The sequence below is a fragment of the Mus pahari genome, chromosome 4 (assembly GCF_900095145.1).
Source record: "Mus pahari chromosome 4, PAHARI_EIJ_v1.1, whole genome shotgun sequence".
In the NCBI taxonomy this organism is placed as follows: Eukaryota; Metazoa; Chordata; class Mammalia; order Rodentia; family Muridae; genus Mus; species Mus pahari.
Genome location: NC_034593.1, coordinates 91,979,346 through 91,999,431, shown reverse-complemented (window position 1 = coordinate 91,999,431; position 20,086 = coordinate 91,979,346). Strand labels below are relative to the sequence as shown.

At 46.2% G+C, this 20,086-nt stretch overlaps 1 protein-coding gene across 1 annotated transcript in view; it reads left to right on the top strand.

Moving 5' to 3' along the window:
- Positions 1-20,086, top strand: part of Vangl1 (VANGL planar cell polarity protein 1) — a 51,114-nt gene that overhangs the window by 7,329 nt on the left and 23,699 nt on the right. Inside the window, exons 2-4 of the mRNA XM_021196388.2 lie at positions 453-637; positions 7,901-8,039; positions 13,567-14,174. Of these exons, the coding sequence (XP_021052047.1) occupies positions 567-637; positions 7,901-8,039; positions 13,567-14,174 (818 nt within the window). The 5' untranslated portion in view covers positions 453-566. The remainder of the gene's footprint in view (positions 1-452; positions 638-7,900; positions 8,040-13,566; positions 14,175-20,086) is intronic.

Sequence of the window (20,086 nt, the reverse complement as noted above, 5' to 3'; positions counted from 1 at the left end):
AGACCAGGCTGGCCTCGAACTCAGAAATCCGCCTGCCTCTGCCTCCTGAGTGCTGGGATTAAAGGCGTGCGCCACCACGCCCGGCCTGGGTGTTGTTTTTTTATAACCGACAGTTGGGGGTGATGTAGACATTTGTCTAGGGGTTAGTTACTACTCTAGAGCCAAAGCCATGAGGGTAGGAAGGCTGTGCTCGGGAAATAAATGTCCCAGTGCCCAGGTCTCTCCCAAACCTTCCTCCTCCTGCTGAGTTGGGGCCCAGCTTTGGAGCACCCCGCTTGCCTCTCAGACACCTGCCAAGCTTGTTCCTGGGTGAGTGGTGCATTTGGAGGTTTGGCTTTTATGCTTACCCCATATTCTATAACAGGGACCCCAGAGGAGAGCTGGCTGTTGTTAGTTTATCTTTCAACCCTTTGACTTTGAGGATTAATCCTTCCTTTGTCTCCTCTTTACAGAGTCCTCTTGAAGAGTCCTGTCTCTGAGTCCTCCAAGGCCTTTAGAGCTAGTGGGTGAGACAGCACGCGGGAGGACAGCCCCTGCTTCTTCATCAGAGGAAGCCCGCCTTTGCTATGGATACCGAATCCACGTATTCTGGATATTCCTACTACTCAAGCCATTCAAAAAAATCTCACAGGCAAGGGTATGTAAGCAATCCGTCATGCCATCCTACTGTGGAAGAGCACCGAAGGTTGGAAGGGCTTTCTGTTAGAGAAGCAGTTTTCCACCAGCCCACCTAAAGGGCTGAGGATGCGGGAGATTCAGTCACTGGTGCCTGAGAAGTCAAGCTGTAAGGGCAGTTGACATGCTTGGGGAGTCACTATGCTGCCAATTTACGTTTTATAGCTGCCATTAGAGTTGATGGCCTTAATTTCTCACAATTGGTTTTAAATTAAAGTTTCCCTGGCGGTGGAAATGCTTCTCATTTCTAAGTACTTCTTATAGGTGTCTGTTCTCTCCGAGCTCTACCAATACTGTAAATGAAAGTTAAAAAGCGGGTGTTAATTTGTTGCTTCACTCGGAAGCTGCTGACTTGCTGGCTATTAAGCATCTGCCCTGAGGCTATCTGGGACACACTTACACTCACACACACACATGCACACACACATGCACGCACGCGCACACACAGGCACATGCTTGCTTGGCCTGGCATCTGATTTGCCTTTAACTAGTCTTCCAAGTGAGTCAGGATTTGAAAACACTGTCCTGAGTGGTAGGGCCAAGTGCATACCGAGGGGCAGGATGATGGATAAATGGACAGATAAATGATGAAATGGGTGGTACTATCCTGTGCAGGGTAGGAACCCAATGGAGGTGTCTCCTCCTCTGTGAAGCGGGTATAGGGACCCCTCCTTCTAGAACTGGTAAGGGCTGACTGAAATCTACATGGGAAATGATTAACTCAGCCCCAGGAGGAGGCCCCTCTCTTGTAGCTGTGTTAATGCCATTCCCGGGCCTTGGTATTCCAGCACCTTTATTCAAAGGTGACAGCTGACCCCAGCTCAGAGGCCCAGCTGTGGCCACAGCTGTGTGCTGTGTGGAAGTGGTGGCTGCCCTGGTGTTTGCTTCTCTCCATGAGCAGATCGCCATATAAGTAGCTGTACCCAGAGTGAGATTTCAGAATAAGATGTGCGTTTCATGGACTCTGTGTGGGTGGCCACACCTGGAAAGAAGCCCGCAAGTGTTTCCCAAGCTGCCAGGTGTGGCATCTTCAGGAAGGGGCTTTTGGCAGTGATGACTGATGGAGTTAGACACTTAAACTTTTGTTTTCTGTACCAATTTGTATTTTGTAATTTTTTTTTTTAACGTGAAAGCGATAAGGGGCAGGCACCTTTAATTCGAGCGCTTAGGGGGCAGAGGCAGATGTTTTCAAGTTGGAGGCCAGCCTGGGCTGCATAGAAAGTAGAAAGTGCCAGGCCAGGCAGGCAGGGCTACACAGTGAGACCTGTGCCTTTAAGACAATAAAGTGAGTGGAATAAAAGGGTAAAGGAAAGCTCTTTAAAGATAACACTCATGTTTTAATGCCATTGCTTCTGTCTGGTTCTTTTGGAAGCTTCCCTTTATTTTCTAATCATCCCTGAATTGTTCCTGTGCTTTGCTGGTGCTTCAGTGAGACTGCAGGCGCTGGGTGTGGGTGCTTCAAGGGCAGGGGAGGGGAGAGCCTATAGTGACACTCCGACAGCCCCCGATTCTGAGAGAGCTCTGGTTTTAAAAATAATCCCAGGTTTCCATCAGTAGGCAAACTTGACAGATTTATTATAAAATACCAGAAACAGCTGTTTTCCAATACCTGCTTTTTAGACCTAAAACAGCTGGCTTACTGGGGTGTTGAACTTCCTCTTCCAGATGGTATGAATAGGAATTTGGGTTTCCTTTGGGGCTGGGGGTGAGTAGGAAGGATGGCTTGCAGAATTCTGAATGGAGCCGGCTCTGGCTTCTTTCATCTGCACACCCACCAAGACCTGCACACTTCCAGGCCACTTGCTGGCTGCTTCCTGCTGCTTCCCTGGACCTCCTGGGGACCCAGAAATGGATTCTCTAGTGCTGTTATGGGAACTGTAAGAGACCATAACTTTCAATTAAGGTGACACGCAGAACGCTTAGTTCTGTCTTGATCCCTTGTGGAAAGTACTTGGCAAATGTGAGTCGGAGCCGAGGCTTTTAATCAATTGATCAAGGAATGTTGCAGCGCGCCTACCGGGAGGAGCAGAGCGCTGAGTGGAGCTCTGGCTTCTCTGCAGTTGAGCAGGGAATATTGCTGAATGCCTGTTCCAAGTGGAGCTGAGTGAGGGGCTTGAGCTGTGGGGCTGTGTGTGCACTTGATGCATCTTTGAAGCCCCCCCACCCCGTGACTCCTGGTGCATTTGAGGGAGGACCGCAGAGGTCCTAAGAACTCAGGGGCAGAGGTTGTATACACTCACAGTAGGTGCTGTGGAATGCCGAAGCGTGTCCAGCAGTGAAGGAGCCCTCCACAGGCTTGAGAGCTGGCGGCCTCAGGCAGTTCTTGTCCCAGGAGGGCCCTGTGAAGGCTTTTTTGCTTGATGATTTGTGGGGAGTTTAGATGGAGGAGTGGGAAAGAAAGGAACTTGGTCTCCTGGTGATTTTAGCACAGCTCCAACTCAGAAAGGAATAATGCAGTGCCTGACGACACTGATTTGTCTTAGAGGGTTGGCCACCGTCCAATCCTGTTTGCTGACCAAGAGGTCACTGATGCCTGAGATCTCCAGAGAGTGTCCAGTTAGCTTTGTTGTGAGAGTGTAGAGACACCTCACCTGTAGTCAGCAGCAGCTGGAAGCATTAAGCATCATTTGGGGAGTCTCCCCCTCTCCCATGCTTACAACAGTCCTAGCAGAGCTGGAGTTGGGAGCTCCCGTTTTATAGGTGATGAAACTGAGACCCAGGGAGGAACAAGGTTCCCAGATACTGGCAGGCCAGGAAGACCCTCTGCAAGACTCAGGCTTGTGAGCCCTTTGGAAGAGAATGCCGCCTTTGAAAGGGAACGTGACTAATGTGCTATAAAATGCATTGTTCTAAAGGGCTGCCTGGGCAGTGGTGGATTCCGAGGACTCTGAGCCTGTTTGTTCCACCCACAGGGAGAGGACAGGTAGTGAGTGGGTGGTGGGAGAGGAGGAAAGGGAGGAGTAACAAGGGGGGGTTGGGAGGGGGGCTGGGAGAGGGGATGGTTTTCCCCATTTAGAAACAGACAAGCGACAGAACAGGAGGAAATGGCCTGCCCAGGAAGTGCTGACTGTAAGTAGGGACAGTGTGGGAATTGCAGGCATTCGGGCTGGGCTTGGGGGGTTGCAGCAGCTCCCCAGGGCTCAGCTAGCAAATTACCTAAATAATGATGCATTTACCTGGGCACACGGTTGCCTCTTGCATGCTGCAACTTGCTCTCCCCGCCCTCTCGTGCATGTGCGTATATGGTGCACAGATATACTTATCTTTGCACTGACAGAATTATCTTTGCACTGATAGACTTATCTTTATTCCTGTGGGCCGAGGAAGCAGGAAGACAGATTTAGCGATAAAGACACAGATTCCTATGGGTGACGAGGCCTCCCAGAAAAGGGCCCCCAGGTGATCCTGACCACTTAGGCGGTTAAATCTTGGCTGTGTCCTGATGCTCCACTTATTGGTTTATTAAACTATTTACTCCCCCTGGACTCTTTCTTATTTCTACACTCTTCAACATGTCTTCACCATTGGGGAACCCTCTCCTAGGATAATGGGCAGCCACACATAGATGTCCCTTAAACTCACATCATCGATTTGCTATACCAAGCTGGCCTCAAATTCTGTATGTCACCAAGGGTCACAGGTGTGTACCTTTATGTCTGGCTTATGTGGTGTTAGGGACTGGACCCAGGGCTTCAGAAATGCTAGGCAAGCCCTCTACTCACTGAGCCATATCTCCCTCCCCCTGTTCCTGCCTCGACAGCTGCAGGGATGAGTGTTTAGGATGTGTTCTGCAGTCAAATGACCTCTGAGAGGTTTGTAGTTCTACAAACTAGAAAGCACTGGATGGATGGATGATCAGCAGTGTTGTTTTTGGACATCACTGCTAAGTCCTGGCCTGGCTTGGAGACCTGCCCAGAGCAGAAACTAAGAGCAGTGATTTCTGTAACTGCCATGTAGTGAGTCTGTCTCCCTTCCACAGTGAGGTAATACAAGAGCAGCTCTCTCGGTGCTGTGCTGATAGGACCCTCATCGTTCTGGGTTACCCTCAGTCAGGGCTGCATGCTGTCCTATGTCCATGCAACACTAAAAAGAAAAGCTTGTTTTTATTTATGTGCCCGGGTCTGTGTAATTGTCTTCGGGTGCTGAGGGAACCCAGGAACTTGAGTTAGAGGTACTTGCCACTCTCTGGATGTGGGGTGCTGGGAGCAGGACTCAGATCCTCTAGGAGAGCAGTAAGCGCTCTTAACTGCTGAGCCATCTCTCCAGCCCCACTCTGTTAATAATGACACACTGTGTTGTATGGTGCTACACAGCTGAGCACCCATGATTTTGATAACCTGCGATTCACGGGGAGTTTTACATACACACAAACTTCCGAGTAGGAATCCCCACAGCCTCCCCAGAAACATGGGATGGGAAAGTCTTCGGGAACAACCCTTGCATCACCTGCATCCTGATGACCTGGGGTGCTGGTGAGAAAATGTAGATTCCTGTCATCTTCCTCCCAGTCAGATTCTCTGAGGACAGGGCCATCTGGTGGCTTGTCTGCACCAGGGGTCTGAGAAGTGACAACACTGGTGTAGGGGGGCAGGTGCTAGAGGATGGAATGTCCTTGGCCTCCTATACAAGACATTCTTACCTGGTTTACTTCAGGGTTACACAGGGAGCTGAGAGGCAAAGCTGCTGAATGTGGGCTGTTCCCATCTCAGTGCCCTTGGGTCCTTTAAGAACCCAGCTGGGTGATCCTGGGGAGAGCAGTGCTGCCATTTTTAGCCCTGGTTGGCTTCCACCTGCTTTTCACCCCTGTGGTGTTCAGGAATCAGGAACTGGCACAAAGCAAAAGGGTTTTGTTTCAGTAGAACCTTTGCTGTCACAGGATTTGACCTATGGGGATTTTCAATAGAGAGCCAGGTTAGATAAGCATGTGACTAGGCTGCTGGCCAGCCAGAGTGACAAATGGGGGATCACAGGGGAAGTGGAAGGAGCGGGGATCATTCCAGGGTCATGGCTGCAGGTGGGACCTGGTAGATTAACAGTTCTGGACCTAGGCTAAAATTCACTCTGAAATCTCCCACCCTGCTTACTGTTGCTCACAGAGAACACCCTTCCAGGTGCTGGTTTTGGACAACGCAGTACACACAACTAAGGCTATCCATGGTCACAGCCAACGGTGACCTGGAAGGCCTATTCCCTAACTCTGAGCAGTGAGACTGCATAGGGGTGTGAAGATGAGGGCTAGGAATACTGACCCTATGAAATCTCCAACTTTTGGAGATTTAGGAAAGGAAGGGGGCAGTGGGGGAGGGGTAAAGAAGGGTGAGCATAATCAAAGTACACCATCTTTATGTATGAAAAGTACCATAGTAAAATCTCATTGTCTTATATAATTATATATGCTAGTTTTTAAAAATCAGATCGTTCCTCAAAGCAGTGTCATATAGTGGCCTTGAATAGAAATAGTAGCAACAGATTTGGCATCAGTTCCTGTTCTGCTCCTTACCACAACTTTTGGAAGGTGCTTAACCTCTCTGAGCCTTAGTTTTTCTCATCTGAGAGATGGGGCAGTAATACTGGCCTCAGAATCATTTGTTAGGATTGAATGGAGTCACATACTCAGCCAAGTGGTGTGTGAAGGGGGCAGAGGAGGAGAGATTGACATCATTTGATACAGCTCTGGGTGAATAGTTAGATTCTCTGCTTATTTTCCTGTCCTCCACCCCCCTTTACCAGTCTGGGAGCCACAAGCATCTAACCAGAACACATCTATTTCTAGTTATCCAGCTAAGAATGGAGCTATTGTCATTGAAACATCGTCTGCCACAAACCCTTTGTTCCTTGAAAGAATTATCCAGTGCTTATCCAAGGGAAGAGTTCCCAAGATAGGAGTCTGACAATAGATCTGCCATGCAGTTTTAGGGGTTCATTGTTATTGCTAAGTAGGTTAGTAGGAGATAAATGTGTAGTGGGGAAGAGGGTTTGGTGGTGTGCCCATGGTGTGTCCATGGTGTGTTCATGGTGTGCCCATGGTGTGCCCATGGTGTGCCCATGGTGTGGTGTGCCCATGGTGTGTTCATGGTGTGCCCATGGTATGACCATGGTGTGCTCATGGTGTGTCCTTGGTGTGCTCATGGTGTGCCCATGGTGTGCTCATGGTTCTTTTGTGTCCTCCTCTCCAGGACATCACACTCTCTGAGATAGGGATATCACACTCTCCTTAACAAAGTTCAGAACCCATTTTTGCCATTGGCCAATGATGGCTGCTGTACATTGGTACTCACTCCACGCCTCTGTACTGAGCACACTCACTTTCCCTTGTGTATATGGAATCATGGCCCCCATTCCATTCCCCATCAACCTGTGCAAGGAGAGCTGACTGTCTGACTTTGCCCACAAGATGGGAAACCTTGGGCATGAGGATAGGTGGGGATGGGGAAAACTGATGTCAGGTCGCACGCGGAGACACTGGCTTTGGCCACTGCAGGGCTGACTTGGTGCCCCTCTCCTTTACTGCTTATTGACTAATTGACAAGCTTGTGACCTCTAGGGCTAGGCCACCGCGGCTGGTGCCTTTTATAGTTTTAAGACTCAGCAGCAGGGTGTGCTCCCACTGTCTCTGGAAGACCACCTACGAAGTTCCTCTGGAGTGGAAGTACAGAAAGCCTGCTTCTCTTAGGTGGCCTGGGACACGCACACCCCCTGGGAACGTTTGTTTCACCTTCTTTGTTTCTATGGGTGTCTTTGAGCACAGTCAAAACCCCCAGAGTGACTTTTCATGTTGAATTTGTAAGAAAGACAAGTACAGGATTCTCTGTCCTGGTTTTGAGTTTCCTTTCTTCTCTTCTGGTCCCAAACTGTAGGGTGATATCGTGTCCCAGATTTTTTTCTTCTTCTCCTTTCTTTTTTTCAGATCGAATTTTAGATATGATACAGTATAGTGTTTGTCCAGTAAAAACACTAATTAGTTTAGGCAAATGATAACCAAATCAGCTGAGTAATTATTACAGTGAAATGTGTAATAATTTCTAAAACAAGGCTCTGAAAAATTGTTGTTGGTGGAGGAGTGGCAGTCTTTGTTTTGAAAATATTTAGTTGGGAAATTTAAGACAATCTCACTCCTGGCAGGCTATGGGGATGGTTAGGTATGGATGAGGTGTGAGGGGTGAGCTAGAGAGTAACTAACCTGGCATAAGTTTTGGTGTCTGATTATTGGATTATTTCCCCCCAGGGAAAGAACAAGAGAAAGACACAAATCACCAAGGAATAAAGATGGCAGAGGGTCAGAAAAGTCTGTCACCATCCAGGCTCCTGCTGGAGAGCCCCTGCTGGCAAACGACTCTGCCCGCACAGGCACAGAGGAAGTTCAGGTAAGGATCAAAGGTGTTGCTGTAAACCAGCTGCCGCTCAGCCCGGGCTCCTCTCCTGAACGCGTTTTCCTAAGTCTTGTTGCACTAAGTTCTCTTGGGTTTTTAATTTTCGTTTTTCTAGCATCTTAATGAGTTTATCTACTTCTCTGGCTTTCTTGTTGGTCTAAGGACAACACATCCTACCCTTGAAGAGCTGGGGACTGGGGCGATCCTTTCTGCCCTGTGATTGGTTAGCCTCCTTTGAATGGTGTTGGAATGAAGCCAGCTTGGCTGATGACAGGTCAGAAAAGGGGAAAGTTACAGGCAAGAGTCGCTGGAGATGCATTCCAAAATGGAGCAGGACTGGAGAGGGCAGGAAACTCCTTCAAAAACAACCAACCAAAACAAAGCAAACAAAACAAAACAAAACAAAATCCCCCAAAACAAAAACAAAACACAAACAAAACAAAATCCCCCAAAACAAAAACAAAACAAAAAAAACAAGAACAAAAAAACCAACAAAAACAAAAAAATGCACCATCAGGGAGTGCTTAATAATGACTCAAAGAGCCAGCCCAGGAACTAGGTAGATGAAAGAAATCAAGGGCTTGGCATTCAGATGGCAAGCATGAAATCTGGTGAATGAGATAATACTGAGTCAAAGATTGGGGCAGAAATACGTCCAGCAAAATTTGGAGTTAGTAGCGGTGGCCTTTGGGGTACACAGGTTGGGACTGGGACAAATCTGGAGAATGGATTTACTCTGTTAAGATCTAGCAGCTTCTATAGTCCAGACTGCAGCCACTCAGGACTGTAGGAATTTGGGGTTGCTAAGCCTTGCATGTTTAATTAATATTAGCATGAGGACTTCAAGTGGAGTCAATCAGTTTTAAAATATCAACACTTTATTACTTAAAAAAATAAAATAAAAGAAAGTTGTGTGGGATTGCCTTTGAGTCCTAACTGTTTGGCAGCCTAGTTGATTTAAACGAATGTGTGAGCTAGATTCAGGAGTATGTTTGCACTGTAGCCCACCCCCACCTCCCGAAATGTTGCATGCCCAGCCTTGCCTCGTATAAACAAAGCAAGGAAGGAATACACAGCTATAAAGATACAGGAACAGAGATAAGCATGTATCCGTGCACACCTGTAGGAACCCACAGAGAAGCGTTTGTAATCAGATAGGAAGACTGAACTACAGTCCCTCCAAGGATACAGATGCCATTGAGACTCATAACTGTGCTTCTGCACTGAATGTGGGGTTTGTTCTGTGGTGAGCAAATTCCTTTAATGCCCTTGCACTGCTTGCTTTGGTTCTAGGAAGGCAGATGGATGGATGGATGGATGGATGGATGGATGGATGGATGGGGAATGGATGTGGTCAGTCTTAGGACTGGATCATTCTTAAAAGCTTCACAGATCAGTTTCCCCCTAGAAGTGTATTCAGGGGTGCTAGTAACCCACTGTGAAAGGCATTTCCTTCTTTGTCCCCTGAGTCAACTGAGAAACTGTGGATGCTTACAGCAGGATGGTGTGATGAGGAAGGCTTTGGGGGTTGTGTGTTTCAGCAGCTCTGTCAACTTGGGTAATTAATCTTTTGTTGTCCCCAGCTTCTGAGAATCTAAGGGACAAGACTGATCAAGTTCAGATGCATTTCCCACCCTCCCCAACCCCTGAAGACCTCAAATTTGAAAGAAGCCTTTGTATAGCCCTACTTTTTTAGACAAAGATGTACATACATCCTTAAAGTGAACAGAGATTTAGTTAATAGTGCACTGGCAGGGAGTTGGATGCACAGCTGAGTCAGAGCAGTGATATTACACAACAGAATGTCCACATGAGATTAGTAATGCTTACTTCATCAGGGATTTATCAGTCGCATGTGTAGAATCCAGAAATTCTCTGAGACAATTTCTATGAAGCCAACCGTTTTCTATAGCCTGTGAACTCGTCTTATATTAAAGCAAGTTGTATGACCTTGTGGTTTGTTTTCTCTTGTCGCTGTACTTTTTAAAGAAGACTGACCTAAATTTACACACGCAAACCAAATGGTTCTCAAGGGTATACTTTGATACATTTTAGCAGATGAACCCACACCTCTGAGCACAAACTGCTCCTCCCTCTTCCTAGTTGCTCCCCACCCCGACCCCCCCCGCCCCCACCTCTGCAGGGCAACTGCTGTTTTGATTTCCATTTCAGTGGATTGATTTTGCCTGTTGTAGAATTGAATATAATTGGAATCATATGAGTTTTTCCCCACTCAGCATGATGATTTTGATATTTATCCATGTTGTATGTGTTTCAACAGTTCACTCTTTATTATTTTAGCTGACTAGTGTTCCACTGAGCTGACCACAGTTTGATATCTGTTCTAGTGGGTGGACATTAGAGGTACACATATTCTAACTGTGATGGATTAAGCGCTTGTGAATATTTTTATAGGTCTTTTGTGGACATCTTTCCATTAACTTTTGATAAAATCTAGGAGTCGCCTTGCTGGTCCGTATAGTTAAATGCGTACCTAAATCACTGTGAAAGTGTCAGGCTAGTTTTCTGGTGGTGTTAAACCATCTTAAACTTCTACCAGCAGTGCCTGCGGGAGCTGGCTGCTTCTAACTATTGTCTACGGTCATTTCTCTCATGCTCTGTGATACTTCTGACTTCCTAAGTTGATGGCCTCCGTGTCCTGAGGTTGAAATCCTTACTACTCACTCCCAGCATTGCTCATGCCTTAATAAATTAAAAATTTTGGCGCTGGTGAGATGGCTCAATGGGTAAGAGCACTGACTGCTCTTCCAAAGGTCCTGAGTTCAAAACCCAGCAACCACATGGTGGCTCACAACCACCCATAATGAGATCTGACACCCTCTTCTGGTGCATCGGAAGTCAGCTACAGTGTACTTATGTATAATAATAAATAATTTTTTAAAAAATTAAAAATGTTGTAATGATAAAACATTTATTTTCCTGGATCTTTTTAAAAACTAAATATGTTTTTATTAATTATTTTAGAATTTCAAACATGCATAGAATATATTTTTATCATGTTCATTCCTCCTGATAGTTTCTCCCAGATCCGCCCTCACCTTCTCACCTGCTCCAAATTACATGTCCAGTTTTAAGCACTTACCGAGTCCAATCTATGTATTGGTCTGAATCATCCACTGGATTATTGTCGACCTGCCATGAGTCAAACCTTTAAAGCAAACCAAACCAATTCTCCGAACCCAGAATCCATGAACTGTTATTAGCTCCTCAGTGAGGCGTGGGGACTCATGAGTGCCTTCCCACTCCACGCTGGATTGTTAACTGAGTTGGTTTTGTGCAGGCAGACACAGCTGCTGTGAATTCAGGAGTGCAGCCTCCTATTGTGTCCCAAAGATACTGTGTTCCTGGGTCCTCCCTGAATTCTGGCCCTTACAATCTTTTATCCCTCCTCTGCAGTGGTCCCTGACCCTCATACAGAAGGGGTGTGACACAAGATGCCCCATTTGTAACTGACTTACTTTCCCTTTAGTCTAACTAGTCCTGAATTTCTGTGTTAGTTGCCGCCTACTTTATAGAGAAACCTTTCTGACAAGGTCTAAGAGCTAGCTAGCTACATTAACCTATTGGTAGAGAAATATATTATGACTGTTTAGCAGAATAATGGTAGGAGTATCCCCCTAAGATCTGTGAGTTCCACAATCATGGATTCTTGGCCAGATGTATAGTACTAGATATGTTTCATCCTGTGGAACAGGCTTTAAATACAGGCAGAAAGCAGTTGGTTGCCATCATAACATTTGTGCCACTATTGCAGTCTTGGGCGTCTCTTCTCATGCTGGTCATTATTGTAGCTCAGAGAGTTCACAGTGAGTGAGACTACCGATGACTCTCCCACTGTACTGTTGAAACTCGCCAGGAGGGGGGAGATTCCTGGTCAAGTACTTACTTGATGTCTCCCATTTCCTGTGACCAGAGAGTGTGATGTCTTCAGCAGGAAGGTCTTACTATTGAGTTCTGGCGGGCATATCCAGTACTAGGCTTTTTATTTGGTAACCTGAGTCTTCTGAGGAACTTTATGTCTCGTGTAGGGTGATTCCAATTAAACTCTTTTATATGAATATATGTATATGTGATGTTTGTAAAACAGTAGTTATCCCTTCCCCAAACTCCTCTCCCCACCCCCTTTCCATCTCCCCTTTCCCCTTCCTATAACCTGTGTCCTACAGTCCTTTCCCTTTAAGACCTTTATTCCTCCCCTCCACCAATGGTTCCCTCTCTCTCCCCAGATTCCACAGCTACTCCAGATTAAGCACACAAAGCCAAAGACTCACCGCTCGGATCCACATATGAGTGTGAAGTGGTTGGTTTGGTTATGAGTGATCTATGTTGTCGCTTTACCTATGAACGGAGACTCCATCTGTGTCCTCATTCCAACACTTGGCTCTAAATGGGATATTTTTCCTAGTTAAATCATTTGCATGGAGCTCACATGGGTTCTGGTGCTCCCTGGCTCTGTTGTGCTCTGAGATGGAGTCCTAGTTTCCAGTGAAACAGCAGAAGCATCTGACGGCCTAGCAACAGACTCTTTTTGAGTGAACAGACCAGGAGCCCACAGCAGCAACTGCCTAGAAGTGTTAAAGGAGAAAATAATGAAGTGAAAGATATAACCCCGATAGTCCTATGCCCTCATTCAGTTTATTATGAAAACATGTTTTAGAAAGAATTTTTGAGCTCTTCTGGCCATAGAGTTTTGAATTTTCTTTATTTAGTCAGTGAGAAATGATGTCAAAGAATTCTCAATGCTGTTCTGTACTGAAGTGAGTCCTATAAATATCATATAGAAATTTAGGTAGTGTGTTTCAGCTGTGGGTGAGTTTGCCCTCTGTGTGCTGGGAATTCCTATTTTATGCTCTCTGCTCTGTGGAGCTACTGGGGGAGGGGTCTAGATTTGGGCTTTGTAAGCCTAGAACTTAGCATGGGAGGGGTTTACTGTGGTAAGGGTGGCTGTTCTCCTGTAGAGGAGTCACAGCAGCTCAGTCTAACAACGGCTAGTCTTGTCAGAACAGAAAGGCCCAGACCTGGGGCTTCCCATAACTTTTCAATTAAAGGAATGACAAGGTGTCATTACAAGACAAGGTGTCATGTAATGAAATCTCCTAAACAAATTGAAAGGTTAAATAGTGTTTTCTGGGTTCAAAGGGAAAATATAAAATATGTGTCAAAAATTTCAATGAGGGCTGGTGAGATGGCTCAGTGGGTAAGAGCACCCGACTGCTCTTCTGAAGGTCCAGAGTTCAAATCCCAGCAACCACATGGTGGCTCATAACCATCCCTAACAAGATCTGACTCCCTCTTCTGGAGTGTCTGAAGACAGCTACAGTGTACTTACACATAATAAATAAATAAATCTTTAAAAAAAATTTTCAATGAAAATAGCTATAGTTAAAAATCAGCTGTATTAAAAGCTGATACTATATACATTTCCAAGAAAGTTGGGTAACAAGTATTTTATTTTGTTGTGGCTCTTATAAATCATCCTCGTTGTCTTCTCTTTCATCAGGATGACAACTGGGGAGAGACCACCACTGCCATCACAGGAACCTCAGAGCACAGTATATCCCAAGAGGACATTGCCAGGATTAGCAAGGACATGGAGGACAGTGTGGGGCTGGATTGCAAGCGTTATCTGGGCCTCACCGTTGCCTCGTTCCTTGGACTACTCGTCTTCCTCACCCCCATTGCCTTCATCCTGCTACCCCAAATCCTGTGGAGGGAGGAGCTGAAACCCTGTGGCGCCATTTGTGAGGGACTTCTCATTTCCGTATCGTTCAAACTGCTTATCCTGCTCATCGGAACCTGGGCACTATTCTTCCGCAAGCAAAGAGCAGATGTGCCGCGGGTGTTTGTGTTCCGAGCGCTGTTACTGGTCCTTATCTTTCTTTTTGTGGTTTCTTATTGGCTTTTTTATGGGGTCCGCATTTTGGATTCTCGGGACCAAAATTACAAAGACATCGTGCAATATGCAGTCTCTCTTGTGGACGCACTACTTTTCATCCACTACCTTGCCATCGTCCTGCTGGAGCTGAGGCAGCTGCAACCCATGTTCACGCTGCAGGTGGTCCGTTCCACTGATGGAGAGTCCCGCTTCTACAGCTTGGGACACTTGAGGTAAGGGGCATGCACATGGAGTAAGCAGAAAGGATGACTAATAACTCTAGAAGACGGGGGTGAGATGAAGTCCTAGAGGCAGATGCTAAGACTGGAGCCCCACCCTTCTCCAGCTTTAGTAAGGGCAGTGTGAGCTGTGGGGTGTCCATGCCTTTCCTGTGATGCTAAGACTGGATGGAGCCTGACCCTTGGTGTTAGTAGGGGCTGGGTGAGCTGTGGGGTGTCCGTGCCTTTCTAGTGGGACTCTCAGATAAATTCAGGGTTTTGCTGGACCCACTCTCTACCTCAGTGGCAATTCCCAAAGATAGACACAATGATGGCTACCTACCTTGACTGTGAGCTTGGCTAAGGGATAATGGATGAGGTGACGAGTACTTCCACTCTGTCCAAAGCGGTGCGTCAGGTACTTACCATAGCCAAGTTTCGGAATCATTCTAGTTGTCCACCAGCAGATGAATGGATTATTTTAAATAGTGATAATTAATATATATGTATATATAATATATATGTGTATATATAATATATATGTATATGTATGTTTATATACATATATATGTAATGGATAAAAATGGACAGAATTGGTGTGATCATGTTAACAAAGTAAGCTAGACCTACAAGACAGTTAATCACATTTTCTCTCATGCAGACCTAGGTTTTATATGTATATACATATATATGTATATGCACACACACACATATATATATATATATACACACATACATATATATGTATATGTATACATATATGTATCATATGCATACACATATATGTATATATACACTATATGTATATATGTATATATACATATATATGTATATATATGTGTGNGTGTATATATATACATATATATATATATATATATATATATATATATAGAGAGAGAGAGAGAGAGAGAGAGAGAGCACACATGAAAATAGGAGATCTAATAGGAAAGGGAAATGGAGATGCAGGATGGGAGGAGAAATAGGAAAGGGTTGTGGTGTTATGGGCTAATGAATATAGTTAAGTACATGATGTAATTTATCAAAAACATTATGAAATGTATAGCTTTATATAGCAAATATACATCACACTCCTGAATTTAGTATTCAAAAACTTAATACTGTTTTTAAAAATGGTACACCAAGTTTACCCTGGTACCTCAGTGGGATTGTTAGCTCCTCCTTTTTGTTTCTGCTCTCAGAGACAGCCTGCTTTGGTCAGTCAATTATGTAGTCACCCTAGTGACTGATAAACAATTGGACTTCAGCCAATGTTGATGACTCACACCTTTAATCCCAGCATCAGTAGGCTGACACAGGCGGATGGATATCTGTGAGTTCAAGGCCAGCCTTGTCTACAGAGTAAATTACAGGCCAGCAAGAGCTACACAGAGAAACCCTGTCTCAAAACAAACAAACAACAACAACAACAAAAAGGGTCAGACTCCAGCTACAGACTACAAACGTGTAAGGAATGAATGTTTTGAAAGTGTTTGTGTAATATGAGAAAGGTTAAAACTCCTATCTGTGCATAATTTTAGTGCATTATTACATGGTTAACTCAAAGATGAGAGTCTTCTTGTTTGTTTTATAAATGAAGGTAAGCGCTCTATTCTGGCTACTACTGTAAAGCCTTGTGTAATTTTATGCATCTTTATCTTTATGGATAAAGAGCTGTGGTAGAGGGTGTGAGTAATTCACACAACACACCAGGCATGCCTGGCTTTATGGGAGTCCCTTGAATGTCTTGCGGTTGGGCTCAGTGAGTGATCCGGTTATGACAACTCTCTCTCTCCGTGCAGAATCATCCTCTTCCATCTGTTCCCTTCCATATATTTTGAGATCCCTGATGATACACAGTGTGTCTTATTCCACCTGGCACCCTTGGTGCCTGGCATGGAGCATGACCCACAATTGGCAGCCATGTGGTTCGTGGGTGATTGATCCACTGTGGTGGTTTGAATGAGAATGGGCCTCATAGGCTCATGTATTGAATGCATGGTCTCTAGGTGGTGGAACTATTTGAGAAAGATTAGGGGGTGTGGCTTTGTTGGAGGAGTATGTCAGTGACGGTGGGCTTTGTGGTTTCCATCCGTTTCCATTTATTTATTATTTCTAATCTCTCTCCTTTCTTCCTCTGCCTGAGAGACGTAAGCTCTCAGCTGTGTGCTCCCCGCCATGACAGTCATGGCTATGGACTCTAAACCTCTGAAACCGTAAGCCCGCAAATTAAATGGTTTTTTTTCCCATAAATTGCACTGGTCATGGTATCTCTTCACAATAATATAAAAATAAGTCACCTTAAATGCCTGGCTTCAAAGTTTCACTGTCCTGAGCAGTAAAAGCTGATGTGTCACATGGCAAAGCAGCCAGGACTGGTGAGAACACTACTGTGGTCACCAAAATAACTGTCTTTGTCATTGTGCTAGCTACTGTCCAGAGAGGTGGCCCAGCACCACTTGGAGTCTGATCCTACTGCTCATGCAGTGTCCTGCTGAGGTACACTCTCATCCGTATCCTCTGGTTCAGTTCCTCCTGCCTGAGGACAAGCTGCTTTAGTGTTCAAGGCTGCTGTCACCATGATTGATTCCCCGGGGAGTTTCTCTTTGGATTAGTGTGTCATGCAGGATAAGTTGGTTTTGTAATCCCCTAGAGATGCTAGTAAAATTGTGGAAGCCAGGAAGTCACTGGGGCACTGGAACCTGAGAGAGCTTTCTCCCCAGTCTTTATACTAGAGAGGGATTTCTCCCCCTCACACACGCGCACACACACACACACACACACACACACACCCATGCCAATGATCTCTCCCAGGGTTTTCTGGGGCTCCCAGGCACTTGGAGAGACGCTGGCATATGGCTTTGAAGTAGACAGTTGCTCTGCCAAGCCTGAGATGGAGACCAGGGCACAAGAAGGTAGGGAGTTTCAGGCAGCCAGCGAGCGGCAGCTATGAAGCCTGTTGGCAAACAGCCCAGCTCTGAGGCCGGTTTTGTTGTAATCGATGCTGTACAGACAGACCTGTGGTCTCCAAGCAGGTGAATAGCATTTGGGACTTTGGCAGCCGCAGACTGTGAGCGAGACCAGCTGCAGCTTTGCGTCCCGGTCTTCCTTCCGAGTAGTGTCCTTCCCAATTGCACAGAGAAGGGCAATATGTTCCTCACCTTAGGTCAGCCCAGGTTGATGGGACGAACAGCCCCTTCTGGGCTCCCATTCTTCTCAAAAACAGGTTGACCTCACCCCCACGTGGGACCTGGGTACAAATGGAAGGGTCCGACCCAACGGCCCCTGCAAAGTAGGAGAAGAATCCCTGTCTGTCTGCAGCTTTGCTATGTGGGTCAGGGGAAGAACTGGGTGGGAGAAGCCAGACTGCTCCAAGTCTGCTGGCCTGCTGCAAAAGCAGTCACCTCAGGTCCCAGGAAAACTGCAAGTGACATGTCTGACAGACTGGGGGGAGGGGGAGTATTTGAGAGGAATTTCTTCCCTGGCTCCCCACTCTCCCTCCTTTTATGTGGTCTGGATTGACCCTTATGAGGTGATTCTGAATTCTGAGGTGGGAGGAAAGGTGTCCTGTCTCTCCCTGGGCAGCACTAGGTGACCTGTGACAACCAGGGTGAGGGAGCTGAAGCAGGTTTGGCAACTCCCCCAGCCCTGCTCAGGTTGGCATTACCTGCTGCTCTGTGGGCTAAATCTGGCCCAAGCCCAGCCATGGTGGGAAGAATCAGTGGGGCAGAAATATAACTTCTAAGCCCTTTTGTAAATTGTTAAAACAGGAGGGAAGGGGGGAGCAGGAAGGACAAAGCCAGGCCCAGACATCAGAATAGCAGGTCGTCAGCAGACCCAACCAGAACCCCAGGCCTTTCTGTCTCCCCTTTATGCAAAGCCTTCGCTGTGGAGTGACCTATTGCACTTAGGTGTGGGCTGCCTGAGAGGCCTTTCTTCCCGTTTTCAAAGGAGGTTTTCCTGAATGGTCTGAGCTATTTTTGAGTTTTCAAAAGAATGCCTACTCTTTAGGTTCATGAAGAAAATGGGCTTCTCGTTAGCACTTGTAAAAGGCCCTTGCTGTGGCTTTCCTCGTGGGCAGGGATCGTTAGGGATTTATTTGAAAAACCTTCAGAAATGGAAGAGAGTATTGTTGCAGACTGTGAAATTCCATAAATAGATATAAGGTGTGACCTAGCTTTTAACTGATGCCTTAGGAGTTACACGAGGGGCTTTTTATATTTGGACTTAATTTACCCCACCTCTGGGGGTCAGGGCAGGTGGGACAACAGCTAACATCTCTTTCGGTTGAGGACAGGTTAAGGGACCTGTTCGTGGTCCGCAGCAGGTAGCACCGTGCAGTTCATTGCCCACCTCCGTCCTCCATGGCTCCCAGGGTGGGGTCTCAGCCCATGCACACCCCACTTGTCAGGTTTTCTCAGTGATTTGCTAAATTTTCTTAAACTTTACTAGAAATATAATTTATTTTTTAGCTGACTGTATGAGGGGAGAAACCCAGATGAATATGGAAAACAGATCTCAGAATGACATTTAATAACTGCAGTATTTTCTGTGATTTGAAATCTTAGAAGCAAAACCCAGTAACTATTGGAACAGACACTCCTGTAGCTGACTGTGAACAGCTAGCTGCACGGTAACTGGCTCTCAGCGAGGGTCAGGTGCTGTCTTGCTTTGAACACAGAACTCAGTCTTCAGGAGAGTCCTGTGGGGTGGGCACTGTCTTCTTCCCTGGTTGATGAGGAAACAGAGGCACAGAGGGTTCAGAAAGTTCTATAAGACCCTGTGGCATTTGTAACTGTGAGAGACAGGGCTTGAGCCCTGATGGTCTGGTCTCAGAGTGATCTTAACCTCATATTGTACCAGCCCCTAACAGGTTTATGTCCACATTTACCAGGTACCAGATGATGTCATGATGCTATACTCATCCGGCTCTTTCTTTACAACTGGGTGGACAAGAGGCAGGTGGCAGCGATGGGTGGCTTATTCTCTCTGATCCCTTAGTCCCACCAGTTCTTAATTGACCAGTTGTCCAACGTTGGTCCTTGGGTCTACAGCAGTGGCTTTGAGGCTCTCTGACCAACCCTTTCCTACCTTCTCTACTTTCCCTCCTTCAAACCTAGCCTAAAACACAGTAGCTTAAAACAACCATCATTTTACATGGAATGGCTCTGCAGCATGGGTTAGGCTCTGCTGGATGGGTCTTCTCTAAGCCTACTTGAATCCTTGTGTAATTATGCACACACAGTGAGCCAGCCTGACTCAGCTTTGGTCTTTTTTTCTGCATCTCCTGAGATGCTCTCCATCTCCCACATGGGCTCATTGCTCCTGCATCAGTATCTAGATGTCAGGGGCAGCTTGAGGCTTCGAAGGATGCTCAAGAAGAAGTTCTCAGGCCCCGCAGAGCTCAGGCCGAGAGCCAGCCCAGCAACACTTCCGCTGTGTTCATTCTTGGCTAAAGCAAGCCCAGATTTGAAGAGTGTATGTTGGCTCACAGTTTGAGCATGTCGTCAGTCACGGAGAGAAAAATCACGGCAGCAGGAGCGTGAGATGGATGGCCACATTGCATCCCTGGTTAGGAGGCGGAGAGTTATGAAGGCTCATGCTCAGCTTACTTTCCCCTCTTTATTCAGCCCAGAACCCTAGCCCAGGGGATAGCACCGCCCACAGTTACAGTGAAGCTTCCCACTTCTAAAGAACTCAATCTAGGTAATCTCTCATAGGTGTGCTTGGAGGCTAACTTAAGCTAAATAATCTCTTATAGGCTTATGTCTTAGGATCTTCTAGATCAGTGATTCTCAACCTGTGGGTCTCAAACCCTAGAGGGTCAAATGACCCTTTCACAGGGTCACATGTCAGATATCTTTTTTAAAAAATTTTTATTAGGTATTTTCTTCATTTACATTTCAAATGCTATCCCAAATGTCCCCTAT